Source organism: Lontra canadensis, unplaced genomic scaffold, assembly GCF_010015895.1.
Source record: "Lontra canadensis isolate GAN:19392208 unplaced genomic scaffold, GSC_riverotter_1.0 scaffold79, whole genome shotgun sequence".
NCBI classification, from domain to species: domain Eukaryota; kingdom Metazoa; phylum Chordata; class Mammalia; order Carnivora; family Mustelidae; genus Lontra; species Lontra canadensis.
In genome coordinates, this window is record NW_022631073.1 from 4,865,990 (window position 1) to 4,881,168 (window position 15,179).

The 15,179-nt window shown below is 48.3% G+C and overlaps 1 protein-coding gene across 4 annotated transcripts in view; it reads right to left on the reverse strand.

The window, feature by feature from the left end:
- Positions 1-15,179, reverse strand: part of DOCK1 (dedicator of cytokinesis 1) — a 490,685-nt gene that overhangs the window by 40,385 nt on the left and 435,121 nt on the right. For all 4 annotated transcript variants that reach the window (XM_032882088.1, XM_032882091.1, XM_032882090.1 and 1 more), the window contains exons 37-38: positions 13,740-13,830; positions 10,772-10,891 (exon numbers count right to left, since the gene is read on the reverse strand). In XM_032882088.1, coding sequence (XP_032737979.1) covers positions 10,772-10,891; positions 13,740-13,830 — 211 coding nt within the window. The remainder of the gene's footprint in view (positions 1-10,771; positions 10,892-13,739; positions 13,831-15,179) is intronic.

Sequence of the window (15,179 nt, forward strand, 5' to 3'; positions counted from 1 at the left end):
CTGAGCCCCCCAGGAGTCCCCAGTGAAGACGTTTTATGGGACGCCAGGTTTCAGCCGTTCCTCTACAAGTCAGCTGTTTCTCCAGGCAACTGTTGGGGGAAGACTCATATTCAGCAGCCTCTGAATTTCCCACCCCATGTAGGTCTCTCACGTCTGAATAGATGAAGGTGCTATGGCATGGAAGAATCCAGAACTCCAGCTGAGGTCCCGTAGCACAGAGGGAAGTGAGGCGGCCCAGAACCAGATTTAGGTCTTGTCCAGTAAGCGGGTCCCGGAGCCTGTGCTTCAGTCTCTTTCCAGTCCCTCTAGCAGGAGGGGAAGGAGTCCCCAGAGAAAACGTGTGTCATGAGAAGGGCCACGGTGACTCCAAGGGCTGTGGCTCAGCTGAAAAAACAGAGACCCTACAGGCCTCACCCTCTCTCTAGGCCTCTTGCTTTCCTGAGCCAAGCCCCATCCTGGGTCCTGGTGTTTTCACCTGGCGTTGGCTAATCAAATCAAAGGAGCCACATTTTTCCAAAGACATTTCTCAGTGACAGGGTCAGGCTCCCCCTTCCCAGCCCAGCAGGTGCACTGTCTCTGTGGTCTGCAGCTCAGAGCTGTCTGATCGGGCAGTCATAATACTGTCCTCCTCTTGAGGGGGCAGAGACAGAGTCAGCACCCGAGAAAGCTGGTCAGACAGGTCAGGAAGCCAGGGGGACCTAGGACTTGGGCTGGGCTCAGGGAGCCTCGATGACAAGGTTCTCAAACCACATCAACACTAAACCCTGCCCCTCTGAGCAGTCAAGTACTCAAGGAATCACTGCCCATCTAAGTCTCGGTCATGAACCTGACCTGTTTCTCCCCGACAGAAATTCTTTACCTGTCGGGACAGGAAACTATCTGCTCAGCTTTTAACGCCCTGAAAGGAAAAGCAAGGAAGGAAAGACATCTTTATAACATAGAGGTTTTGCGGTTTTTCTTCTGGCCAGGACATCTCAGTCCTGCAAGAGAAAAGCCTACGTCAGGCGGCAAAGAAGGGACGCTGCTCCGTTCCGCGGGGAGTTACTGGGCATCTATGACGGGAGCAGGCTCTAGACAACAAGGAGAGGGACAGAAATGAGGACAGAGAGCTCTTTGAGGAACAGTGCAGGAAGCAGGAGACTGACAGTGGCTGGAGAGAGGAGTCAGAATGAGAGAGAACTTCTTAAGATGGGAGAAACAAGGGCACGGGTACAGGCGGATATGTATTATTGGCCTACAGGGAGCAAAAGACGGACACTGCAGACAGGACAGACAGGCTGGCCTGACGTCCAGGGACAGGCAAGGGGCTCCGGGGCACAGGGTAGGGGCGTGGAGAGCCCATCCCTCCAACAGGACGGAAGCAGAGCATACAGGGACAGACAGAGACCGGTGGGTGAGGGTACACCAAGGATGTGTGGAGGGTGATGGGGCATCACAGTGCCAGGGAACTGCTTGCTGGAGAGTCAACTACTCGGAAAAGAGAGTGAACATGGGCCAGGAACGGAGCCTCATCCCTCAGAACGGCTTTAACTGCCTGGTGGGAGGTCAAACCTCACTGGGCTTAGCTGGAGCGTCTCTTCCGACCGCGCAGCTCCGTGAGGACACCGACCATCGCTCTGCCTCAGGCCACTGGGCTGTGCCGGGCACCCTGGCTCCTCCCGGCATTTGCTCTTCTGACATCGGCCCATTTAAGAGGCTCTCTGTGATCAGCTGACTTCTAGTCTCTGGAGACATCACCTCCCTTTTGTGATCCCTGCTGCCGGCCACTTTGCCTGGGGCCGCCGCATCCCAGGCCTGGACAGCTGCTTTGGCCTTCCCGCGGGTCCCCACCCCCACTCCCCCAGCAACACCGCCCTCCTCTGCTGGGCAAGAGGAAAATGAAGTCACCGTTGCCTCTTCTCATGTGATCTCAAGGGCTCCTTGTGCCTGATGCAGTAAATCCAATCCTCAGGAGACATACGAGGCCAAGGGCTAAGTGGCTCTCAAGTCTCCTATGTGTGTCTCGGGACCCCTCAACCACCAGCCTGTAGACACATTCCTTGGCATCCCCAGAAAAGCAAGAAGGCCCGGGAGCCCTCTGTGAGCTAGCACGACTCCTACTCCTTACCATTCCTGCTTCTCCCAGCCACTGCCAGGCAAACTTTATCTCCTTCCTCAGGAGACCATCTATGTGTCACCTCCTCCAGGAAGCCTTTCCTTTCTCCCTAAAAGAAGCAGTCACTCCCACACTTGTTAGACAGGTACACCCAGCACCCATCAGCATGATGGACCAGAGGAAGGTTTTACTTATCTGCTTGCACACAAGCCCGGGGGTGGACTGGCCCCCCTGGAGGCAGGCCTCCGTCATTCCAGCCCTGGCCATGGAATACCTGTTAGGGACCCTGCAGACTGTGGGGAGTAGTGTGGTTACAGACTCTAAGCACTGATTTCGCTCATGCTTTGATAAAAAGACAAACTTATTCCTTTTTTATAGAAGCAAATCAGTATCAACGTGATCTCTGGGAACACATTAGCAGGTCAGATTCTCCCTAACTGAACAGATGCTGGCAAATATCCAGATGCCCAAACATCTGGGGATGCTGAGAGGAACCCAGGAAGACGGTGTCTCCACCTGTGCCTGAAGTCCCCACAATCACCGCCGCGCTTTAAAAGGGAAACTCGTCGGATGAGAAAACTTCACCCCAAAGACTTAGAGAAGAAATGGAATCATTTCACCAAATGCAGACACTGACTCCCCAAATCCCTATTTTTAGTTCACAGGAAGACGCGCAATGCCTCATTTTTGACTTGGGCACAAGGCAAAGTGCGAACTTTGTCGAGGCGAGGTTATTTTAAGGGAAAAGGAAACAGAGCTGCGGCTGGAAGCCGAGTCGGAGCCTCGCCCCGCACACCGGCCAGCAGTCCCGCTCTCCCTCTCCAGGCCCCGCCGGGCTGCTTCCCAGTTTCAGAGGTGGCTTAACGCGGCTTACTGAGGACTCCCGCACTCTGACGCCGCACTCCTGATAGCACGGCTGCTATTTTTGACTCATCCTCCATAGAGGAGCCTGGTAATTTTCAGCGAAGCACTTGGATTAAGGGCTTTATTGGAAATTACTAGGCCTCAACCAAACACAATAAGGCAGACAATGCAGAGCGTGCTCGGGAAAGAGCGCCCGTCTGCCAGGATGAAACCCGACAGCAGGCTTTCAGGGGGACGCTCAAACGGGTGGTAAGAACAGAATGGAGAAGGAGCTAGGAGTGGTTATTAGCCCAGGAAGGAAGGACCGTAAAAGAATGAAAGGGGCAACAGATGGAAATGACGTTGTATGGAGAGAGAGAAAAAGATGAAAAGCCCAAGAGCTTGGCTGAAAGACATTCAAAACTTTTTAAAATGATAGAAAGGCAAAAATAGAAGAATGACTTCATGTGGAAGAAACACGGAAAGATAACAGGACATAATTCAAAAGCCGGAGTGTCCGGTATTAAGCAGAAGAAAATCCATTCAGCTTTACAGCGTTCAGAGCACAAAGGCAGAGGAAACTTTAAATATACTCCAAGCCTGGTCCCTTGTCCTCCGCCATCCCCGCAGTCCCTGGGACGCCTTCCACGGGCACCCGCTCCTTCACTGCCCACCAAGGTGTTCGAGGGACGTCCCTGCCTTGGATTCTGTCCCTGTGTCCCTTGGGAAGATGAATAAATTTAACAGTGCAAATGAGCTCTGGAATGCGTAAAGTTTCCATACATTAAGGACATAATGAAGACTTTCTTAATGACACAAGGACCCAGCCACATGGTGACAGCCTGTATCAATGAAGCTTTAACTGAGTCATACTTTTGCCAGACTGAGGCCCTGTTGAGTTTCCATTTTAGAATTTCGTGATCCCCAGCCTTTAAATGCAACCGTGCCGTGAGATCCCCTTACCCGGATATACGTTTTAAAATCAGAGCTGTAATGTTTTCCCCTTAAGATGAAATAAATGTGAGATCACACCAAATTCTTGTGATTTCAATGATCCTGCATCACACGATCACGCAGATCACAGCACGCAGATCATGGCGTTGGGGATAGAACCTGGGTCAGCAATGAAATCAGAGGTCATGGCCCACCCCGGACACCCTCCCAGTGTGGCGGTCCTGCTCACTCACTGATGAGCCCCTGCAGCCATCCTGACAGAGAACTGTCGTTTCTAGAAGATGTACAGAATCCAGGAAGGAAAAGCCGGCTCAGGTTTTGCAAGACTGTCTTTGTCTGATCTGTAGGCTCTGCAGTGAACGTGGTACTGAAGTACAGCAAGCATCAGGCTCGGGAAAGGAGCCTGGGGAATGCTTCCCCAGGCCCCCCAGAGCTCACACACTGCAGAACTGAGCTCAGGGATCTGCCCCCTTAGATCTCTCAGGGACTCAGAGTCTGGGCCAGGAAGCAAGACCACACAAAGGAGACAAACATGCCTAACAGAAGGCACTTTGTGGCATGTCTGAGTGACGGTGCCCTTTCCAAGTCTTTTGCTCAAGTGCCGGCCAGAAGGTGCTCCACTCAGCAAAAGACGAACCAGAATGGCAGCGCTGATGGTGGGGGAGCTGTGCCTGTGTCAGGGCAGGGGTGGAGAAGGGGGAGGGGAACTCCCTGCACTCAATTCTGTTGTGAACCCGAAACTGCTCTCAAAAGTAAAGTTTACTAAAAACATTTTTCCCCCGAGTGTCCAGTTCCTATGCAACACTGGTCTCCCTGAGAGGGACACAGAAGCTCAAGGAGCTTCAGCCAAAGCAGGGTCTGGTGACTGAGGTGGTCCCTGGACCCGCTCCCTTGTCATTACCAGGAGCTGCTTAGAAATATGCAGCCTTGGGCCCCACCCAAGACCTACTGAATCGCAGTCTGCATTTTACCAAGATCCCCGGAGTGCTCAGGGGGCTGAAAAGGGTGAGATATTCAAAGCATAGAGAGACAGGAGACACAGAAATAGTTCTAAGGCCAGGGCAATGAGTGCCTAGGATGACATCTTCATGGACAGTGGGGGCAGGGAGGGCCCAAGATGGAGAGAGCATGGGAACGCGACAGCAGGCGACAAGGGGACCTTCCACACCCGGGGAAGACCATGGCAAGTCCAGGCGGTTGGGAATCAAAAGAGCATCTGGCCTTTTCTCGACAAAGGCCAGATGTTGTGGGTAAAGAGAGGACTGAAGGAGGAGGTGGGGGTACTGGTGGAGGAGGTGGGGGGATTGGTGGAGGTGGGGGGATTGATGGAGGAGGTTGGGGGAACCCAGGGGCATGGGGATCTTTGAAGTGCTTCAAGCCATGCTAGATACTGTGGCCACACACTTTACTTTATGTCTCATGAAGTGTGGTAGCCCCCGGGGAAGAGTGGCAGGGAGATGGGGGCAGGCCCTTGGGACCAGATACCGGGAAGAGAGAGCTCGTGAAAAGAGGACCGTGGATGAGCCGGCTCTAGAAAGACCTTCTCTGTCCAAAGACCGGAACTGCTCAGCAGGGCCTCAGGTAGGATCCCGGCCCAGCCAGTGCAGGTATCAGAGCGCGTCTGTCAGGGGCTGTCATTCCCAAAGGCACTTAAATACGCAAATCACACTGAGAGAACATGACTTATCCTTCAGAGCTTGGGAAACTGAGAATGAGATTATAACTGATTTTGGTCAAAGCAGGAAAGAGAACAACATATCTGAGGGGCATAATGCTACATTTTAAAAATAAAATAAGATAAAATAAGCACCAGAAAGCTCCATCTTGCTCCAACAAAGCTATGTTGATTTTTCTTGGTTTCTCTTGGTTTATCTTCATTCACAGCTCTTTCCTTCCCTTTCTGCCTCTTTCCTTCCCTAACATTTGCCCCGTGTTTTCCCTTCCAAGAATCCTCTGCCCTAAAGGAGTCCCTGACTCACGCATCCCCTCAAATTTCCTGACGTGAATAACTCCCACACTCCTGACAGGTTTTTTCCCCCCCAAATTGTAGAAAAGACACTGGGTCACAGGAAAAAAAAAATCTAATTTTGATGCTTGTTACCATGTTTTCCCTTTCCATTCTGACATAAGTTCTATTATTTCCTAGCTTTGGTCCCCATCTAATTCTCTTAGATACTGCCTAGTTTTTCAAATATCCACTCAGCACGAGTGCCAACAGGCAAAGAAGCAGTCCCAGCTGCCTGAGACGGCCCCGGAGGGTGAAGGGCAAACCCTCCCTCCACACCAGCACGTGGACGGACATGCCAGCAGGACCAGGGTCTAGACACTCAGTAACAGAGTCTTTGGCTCAGATCAGCACCGTCCAATAGAAACATGATACACGAGAAGTATGTCACTTCAAATTACTAGTAGCCACATTTTAAAAAATGGAATTCATTTTAGTAAAATTTACCTACAACATTACCATTCTGGCACATAATTAGAACACAGAAATTAGTGAGATATTTGATGTTGGCATGAGTCGCTCTAGTGGCTGCAAGTACGTCATGGACTGGGTACCCGCCCTTCACTTATCCCCTCAGAGTTCTGGAGGCTGCACGTCCAAGACTAAGCCCCGGGCTGGATGGTTTCTTTGGAGGCCTCTGTCCTTGGCGTGTACAGGCACCTCTTCTCACTCTGCCCTCACAGGGTCCTTACTGTGTGTCTGTGTCCTAATCTCTTCTTAGAAGTGCACAGGTCTGATTGGATCAGGGCCCATCCCAGTGACCTCACTTTACTTTATCAACTCTTTCATGGACGGAGGTCGAAAGGCAGTCACATCCTGAGGTCCTAGAGATTAGGACTTGACCATGTGAATTTCTGGCACAAGCAACTCAGCTCTCAACAATGTTCTTTACTTTACACTAAGTCTTAAAAATCCTGCATGTATTATATGCTGACAGCCCATCTTGGTTTGGACTGGCCACACTTCAGACGCCAATGACTATGTTCAGGCACCAATGACCACATACATGTCCCTTGTGACTCTAGGATCAGAATGCTCAGGTTACAGTCCCACCCACTGCCTGAGCGCCAGCTTCCCCTGTGCACCTGCTCAGGGGTCCCCTGCATTAACTGAAGCCCTTCTCAAGTTCCCATTGCCTAGAACACTCGCCATCCATCACCCAAGAGCCACTGCGAGATAGGCTCCCCCCAAGGTGACTGCAATCTGGGAACGGGGTATGGAAACGTGTACATCGAGGCTCTCCCAAAATCAGCTTTGGTGATCTGCAGCAATGAGCACAGCCACTTGTCTTACTCCACTGTATTCCGAAAAGGCACAGAGGACATTCTTTTTCTCAAGTCCTGCACAGACCTCCACCCGGCAGGGACACCCATGTCCAAATGAAAGTGATCTGGCACAAAGTGCCCAACTCTGATCCCTTCTGTGACCTCCTACCTCCCTCCCTCCCTGGCTGGGCAGTTTCCAGGGTCCTAGGCACAGGGAACAGGAGCTCACTTTCTCCTGCTGTGCATGCCATGCCCAGCCCTGCCCTGACGGAAGAAGGAAATTCAACTATGGAGAAATGGCGATCAAAGCCCAACACCAGGTTCTGTGAGATATCTCCATTTCCACGTGTCCAGCTGTGGGGAGCTGTACTAGCTGGGGGACTTGTGTGTATATCACCTTTTCTAGAACATACACCTACTGGGGTAATCTCCACGTGCCTTGAGAGCCCCCCGTTAGAAGCCCGACTCACATGTCTACTTCAACGCCCTCAGAGGGGGAGGTGCTGCACGTCTGCCCCTCCTTCTGGGCACTCCCACCCCCTGGGGCCCACTGTGGTCCCGTGACTTGCTTTAGCCAATGGCATGAGCAGAAACGCGTGGGTCAGTTCTGGACAAGGGTGTGCAAGGCCCGGTCTGGCAACTCGCCGTCCCTTCATGGCTGCGTTTCTTTGTAGTGGAACCCGTGCCCATCTGGGCTCTGGGACAGCAGCACACAGTGGCATGAGTGGAAAACACCCCTGGGTGGCCCAGAGCCACTGAGACTTCAGGAGGCTGAAACTCTAGCATATTCCTACCCATCGGGACTGATGGAGGTGATGAGTAATTGCTTCCTTCTGTTCTCTTCTTCCCAGGAAATGTCACGCTTGTTGACGTCAGACTGAGTTTTTGTGCCTCGAAGCTAATCACCCGAGTACTTCAGATCTCATCTGACGAACTTTCTCCCTCACCTGTGCTCACTCTCCAAGTGCGCTTCCGACGGATGAGGGGGCTTTGGTTCTCTGACACTCTAGTGGAAAAGTAACAAGTCCTCAGAAAGTGCTTTTCAATCTGTTTTGCCAAGACAAGTCTAAAAGCTACTGTGGAGACAACCCTCGTACACTGTGATTAACAAGCACAGTCTTCCGGACTCCAGGTAAGCCAACTGGTCACTTTCCCGTAACCATCTCCGTGTCTCTTCCAAAAACAGGACGACGTGAGAGCGCTCCCTCTGCCTGCTTCTCTTTCTGCCTCTAATGTTTTGTCACTTGAGCTTTTTCAAAACCAGGATGTCTCAACCTTGGTAATACTGACATTTTGGGCTGGAGAATTCTTTGTCGTATGACTGTCTGTACGTTCCAGGATGCTCAGCAGCGTCCCTGACCTTCATCCACCAGGGCGAGGGCTGTCTACTCCCCCAGTCACACCAACCTCAAATGTCTCCTGAGGGTCCCAGTTGAGAACCACTCTATTCTAAACTGAACACATTCTTTTCTTCCCCTTTCCATACGAGGCTGCCTCTGCTAAAAATGAAAAGGACTCTGTTCTTTATTATTTATTGAAGGCCACTGACCTGCGATAAATGAGCATTTCCCACTGTCAGGAGTCACTCTTAACGGCTGAGTATCCATTCACTCTTTCACTGGTTTCTCCAACAAATGCCCACCGGGTTACATGCCAATCATTTTGAGAATTAGACACACGGTGGGAAGAAAATGTGTGGCTACTATGTTCTTGGTGCTGACAGCCTATTGATAGAGCTGCTGACAACCTACATGCACAAACTTATCGCTGCAAACTGTAGAGTGCTGTGGAGGAGGAGAGGACATCGTGGGGGTCAGAGGAGGGATGACATTCAAGCTGAGATGGGAAGAAAACAGCCAAGAGCAGGAGAAGCAGAAGCCCCTGGGCAGAGGCAGGCAGGGCTGGTGTGTGTGAGGCCCCCCCACATTTGGGCAACGTGGCCGGAATAGAGGGTGTGAGGGAGGGAATAAGGGGTGACAGGAGGAGTCTCAGGGCTGACGCTGTCAGAGGGTGCATCGAAACTGTGAGAGCCCAGAATGGTCATGAGCAAAGGCACACATTCCTTCAGCTCCGATGACATTCGGCTCTCCCAGGTCCCTTTCCTGCTCTGCCCACTCCAAGGCCAGAAGACAGCAAGCCAAGAAGTCATCAGGGTAAGGAATGGCTGAATCAGCCTCATTTCTTCTAGGACTTTGCTGAGAAACAGGGTTCCCCCAGCTGAACTAATAAAATTTTAGTAATCAGCCTTAATTATGAAAGCATCTCGTTGCTATGAAGAAATATATTCCGTTCCACTGCAGGACCAGGCGTAATCCACAGAACATTTCCAAGTGGCCTCTGGGCGATCTCCATGCTATTCTGAATAGTTTGATTTTTTGTCTATGTCAAGGACAGTAGGGAATGAATACAACACACATTATCTTTTCAGCAGGGTTTGGTCTATATCGACAGCCACGAAAAGAAGTGGCCATCATCCTTTTGTGCTCTAAGTGCTATTGCGGGTAGAATTGTATGTGTCCTGCCTCCCCCTGCTCCCTCCCCTCCAAACATGTTGAAGTCTTAATCCCTGGTTTCTGTGAATGTGACCTGATTTGGAAATAGGGCCCTTGGATGTGATCAGTGAAGAGGAGGTCGCACCAGACCGGGCGGTAAATCCAAAGACCAGTGGGCCTGGAAGAGGGCAATCTGGACACGGCGACACACACAGGGTGCTGTCGGGGGCGGAGCTTGGGACGCCGAGGGTGGCCAGCGGCCCTAGGAACTAAGAGGAAGGCACGGAACAGATTCTCCCTTACGTCATCCTCACACAGAGAGCACGGCCCTGCCAACACATTTGCGTCAGACTGAGAGCATCCAGGACGGTGACAGAACCCACTGCTGTCATTTAAGGCCACTCAGTTGGTAGTGCTTTCCTACAGGAGCCCTAGGAGACGCACACAGTACCTCCATGGAGTCTCTGGTTACCTTCCCCTGAGTGAAGAAAAAAAGCAGGTAACCAAGAGGAGTTCCGAATCCTGAGGAAGTCCCAGAATGAGCTCCAAAGTCCCTTTGGTGGCAGATTTTTAAAACTTCCAAAGTTCAGGTACCTTCCCCCCTCCCCAAATAGTTACAGCTTATGTGAATCACAAACTACGCTAATGAGATCTGTTACTAGCTGGAAAAAATGATGGCAGGTTTCCTTTTCACAGAATTCCAAGGAATAAATAATTTGTGGGAGCCACTTAATCTAGAATCCACCAAAACAGAGCACTACGGGTCTTACCACAGGATTCATTTCTCAGCGGTCACAGAAAAACGCAAACTGTTAAAGGAATCCATTTGTTCTACGTGCCCAGAAGCTTTTCCAAATCAAGGTTCCAGACACGGTTCTCTCCAGCAGGACAAGCAAAGCACTTGTGCTTTTTAGTCCTTACTTGCAGAGCCCCTGCAAAGGGAAAAACTGCAGGGTTTTGGGCTAGGATTTCTACTTAGAAGTCCCAGCGGGTGGACCACGCATAAAACCTTCCAATACACTGTGGCAAGTGTCCGGTTCCTGTGTTACACGACGTGTGCTGTAGGAAGGTACACATAAAAAGGAAAGCAGAGTGAAAAAAATTTTTTTTTTTTTACCTTGCCTTTGTCGAAGTAGTGGATGATTTCCTGGTAGAGCTGTTCCTTCAGCTGGCCCTGAGTCGTTGCCTGGTACCCGTCCCGCTGGGTGAGGTGGGCTGCACACACGTCCTCCGACCACTGAGGCCAAAGCAAAGCACAAGACAGATCAGGCGAGGGTGTGCCCAGTGCCACCCCTGGCCCCCTGTTGGTCAGAATACACCACAGTGAGGACCCCGTGCCCTGCACGCATGCAGGCCATGGTCCCAGGGACATTCAGGGCTGCTGGGACCTGGAAATGAGGGCAGAACCTCTGTGCAGAAGCCCCACGAGGAAGGAAAGACAAGAGGGAGGCAAAGCTGGGCCTAGATTCATACAGAAGAGAAACCCAGCAGTTTCTGGAAATCACAGAACGGTCCACTTGCTGATAGTGTCTTGTAACCCCTGAGGTGAATTACGAGCCAGGCAATTTAGGGCTGTCTCAGGTGAGGCATCCCGGGGGGCTGCCCTCCATCTTGAGATGTTCAACATTTTAGTCAACAGCAGAGAAGACACTCGGACCTCACATACCAGTGGTACCTTTAAGCTTCGCCTTAAAATCAGACTTGCGTATCCTGACTACAACCAGTCCTTACAAAATCATTAATTATGGGGTTCTCGCGGCATAGCGAGATTCCTACCTTCATGGGGGATAAATGTAAAATTTTAGGTGATTCTAATGTGTAACTACAATAAAATAAAGTTCTGATCTCGAATAACTTGCTTGCATTTTAAAATCACTTAAAAAATATTGAGCAGGGAAGTAAAAATCCCTCTCCCTCTTTCACTTAAACACTCACCTGATTTCACTTATTACTAGGGCTCAAGGCTAACGGTTTTGATGCTCTTGTTTTTGACAAAATAACCAAAAAAGATTATATTTGAGAATGTTTTGTTAATGAACAAGAATATATTTGTCATGTTGAAGAACACTTTTCATAGCAATACAAATAATGCCTTTTTTCAAATAATGCCTTTCGTAAGTTGATTAACCAGCATGAGTTCACGCTGAATGCAATATCAAAACGTATTTAGGGAAAACTGTGAAACATCATGGTGTAAAAGATATGGAGAGAAATTACAGAGCATTCGCCACTTAACTGGAAAATCCAGAGTCCCAGTAGAAAAGATAATGCATCCGGGCCTGTGGTTTGGAATGTGAAATGCCCTCGTGTGATTATGACGAACCCATCTGTGCTCGACAGACATATATGTACTATGAGAGAGGAGGCTGTGTGAGCATTTTGTCAGCCCCATTTCAACCCTGGTAAAAAGAAATACCTTCGTCTTTGCAAAAATGCCTTATTATTGAAATCTGGGCTCCTCACAAATGAAAACCATTAGAATTCCTAGTGGTACGGCTGGTGTCAGGTATGCCAAAGGAAATCTCTATTGTCCTAATCGCACTCCTTGGGAGAACTTTGTGTGTTGTGAAGCCAAAGGGGGTCTATTGATGACTACTGATGAGGACCCCAGATGGAGCCTTCTCCTCTTTTCTTTGTCATGGACGCTTTTGTTCTCAAGCAAAGGTAAACGCCCACACCCCAGTGTCTCCATAGCAGCGGGTATAGATTTGTAGCATCAAGAGATGCTGGAGATTTTGGGGTTGGTCCAAAGGCTGGAAGATAATTGGGAGTTTCACTCCCAATACAGTGTCCTCCTTACTGCTTCTCATCATTCACAGACATTGCTTAATGCCCGTTTTAATGTAATCTTTCCTGGTTTTCTTTCATTCAGTTTTTGGTGCTCAAATGGCTGTCCTGATTTTGAAAACAGGATTCCTTGAATGAGTGGTCTTTCTGTTGGGTTACTCAGCTAAATTCTAATTCTCGTAATTATTCTTGTCTATCTACTTTATAATTTTTCAATTTTTTTATAAGGATGTGATAGGAAGGATGATCTAATGATTACCTGAAGTTTTAAAATGTAAAACTAGAGGCTGTATAGCATTTCCTTCATCCATCCACTCGTCCATCCATCTTCCCACCTTCCCACCTACCTACACATTTCGATAAATCTATTTACCCACCCACTCATCTATCCATCGATGTGTCCATCCATCCATCCACCCATCTATCCACCTACCCACCCACACTTCCACCCCTCCTTCCTTCCATCCATCTACCCACCCATACTTCCATCCGTCCATCCATCCACCTACCCACCCACATTCTCATTCTTCAATCCAGTGAACCAATCAACCATCCAACCAGTCATCTATCTATCCATCCACTCACCCACCCACCCACACTTCCATTCTTCAATCCATCCAACCAATCAACCTCCATTCATCATCCATCCACCCATCCCATTATTTACTGAGGGTCTACTCTGTATGATTAGCTGGGCTAGAAGGGTATGAGGGAAGAGCATGAATATATTATTGAAAACCAACCAACCAACCAACCAAACAATGTCAAAAGATATGTGCATAACAAAAGAATCACTGGAACTGAAAGTTGTCATGCCAGACCTGTGCTCAGGAGCAACACTACAGGAGAATCAGGCAGGAGGTCTCACGTGAACTGATGGACCAATACAATATCAACTCTTCTCTAAGGTAATCAGGGATACATTTCATTTCATCTCTTAACTGTCCACCTCAGAAATTCCTTCTTATTGACAGCACCCTCCTCTACTACTGCGTCCTGCTGGCATGAAGAAGGACATAGAGAATCTCTAACTCATTGACAGCAAACACCCCAATGATGGGTGTTTATGATGCTTAGTGATAATTCGCTCTAACATCTTGTTAAATCTGCATTCAGTAGGGCCAAGTCTGTCATCAAAGTGCCTTCTAAATATCTTTGTTTATGTCACTGCATTTAGTCAAAATCCATAAGAACTTAAATTATAGGTTTATTAAAATTTATCATGGAAAAATAAAATTTTAAATCATCTCAGAATTTATAACAACAGAATCATGAAAGTATGTAGCAATTTCTGTTACCTTCAGAAGTTTTGCGTGGAGAAGCAAGGTGTAGGCCGCCTCCGTGTAGTTGTCACACTCTCTGTGTAGGTCACACAGCTTGTACAGGTATCTGAGATGACAAAACAGAGTGATCGTCTAAGATGTCAACAAATCATTTTTGTTGAAGATTGCAAGAGTTAAAATCTACCTTCAACAGTAAATTGTATCTACATTTTCTCTTCACAGAGTTCACAATTCCCAATGCCTTGAACACTTTTGGTGCAGAAAGCACTAAGGAAAACCAGTAAGAGTAATATACAATAGTATTTTGTAAAAAAATTTTAAGTGCTCCTTTTTCAGGTTGAAAATGAAAACAGCCCAAGAATGCAGAATTGTACTTCAAGGGTCTCTCATTCCTTTTCATCTTACATGTGAAGTGAGATCACGAAGTTTGATTGTAATTTCTTACGTTTCTATTGAATACAAATGCACACCCTCCCGAAATCCATAAAAACACAAATCCATAAAAGTAAAGAGCTCCAATGATCACAGTGAATGTGATCAAAAAATTCTCTGCCAGGGCGCCTGGGTTAAAGCTCAGTGGGTTAAAGCCTCTGCCTTCGGCTCGGGTCATGATCTCAGGGTCCTGGGATCGAGCCCCATATCGGGCTCTCGGCTCGACAGGGAGCCTGCTTCTGCCTCTCTCTCTGCCTGCCTCTCTGCCTCCTTGTGATCTCTCTCTGTCGAATAAATAAATAAAATATTTAAAAAAAAATTTCTCTGCCATAAAGATATAAAATTGCTTTTTAATATAGAGTAAACTACATTTTCGATAAAAGAATCTGGCTGCTTTTGCAAAAGTTTATTAGGTTTATTTGGTATATTTTAATAAAGGAGAAACTAAAAACATTCTTAGAAATCAAGTTAGAAGAGCATGCTTGATATAGTAAACACATCATTAAACATTAAGCCACATGAACATACTCTTATTCTCTTCTAAGTTATCATCTTGCTAAATATTGACACTGGCCCCTCGAAATGACCAAGAGAGGGGATCCATCACAGCCAACCCCCTCTAGAGAAAAAGGCAAACGAAGGAGGAAAATCCAGTAGAGAATAGAAAACATCAGAATATAGCATCAGTTAAAAGAATAGGCTGAAAAAATATACTATTATCTATTTCTGATATAATTAAAACTGATTTATCATTTGATCATATGGTTTACTGTAAAACATGAAAATTGTGCTCTTGTCTCTTTTTAAAAGGGCCACATGAGTCAGTCAAGAGATACCAAAACCCTGTGAAAGAGTATTTAGCTGGCTAAATATGACCCCCGAAATGTCAGCATTGGCATCTGCACAAGAGGTCAGGATACACCAAATTCAACCTCTAAGATTCATGACTCCTACAAGATAAACCCCTGTGGTCATACAACAGTTGTTAGCATGCACTTGACAAACAGCAATTATCATAAACGT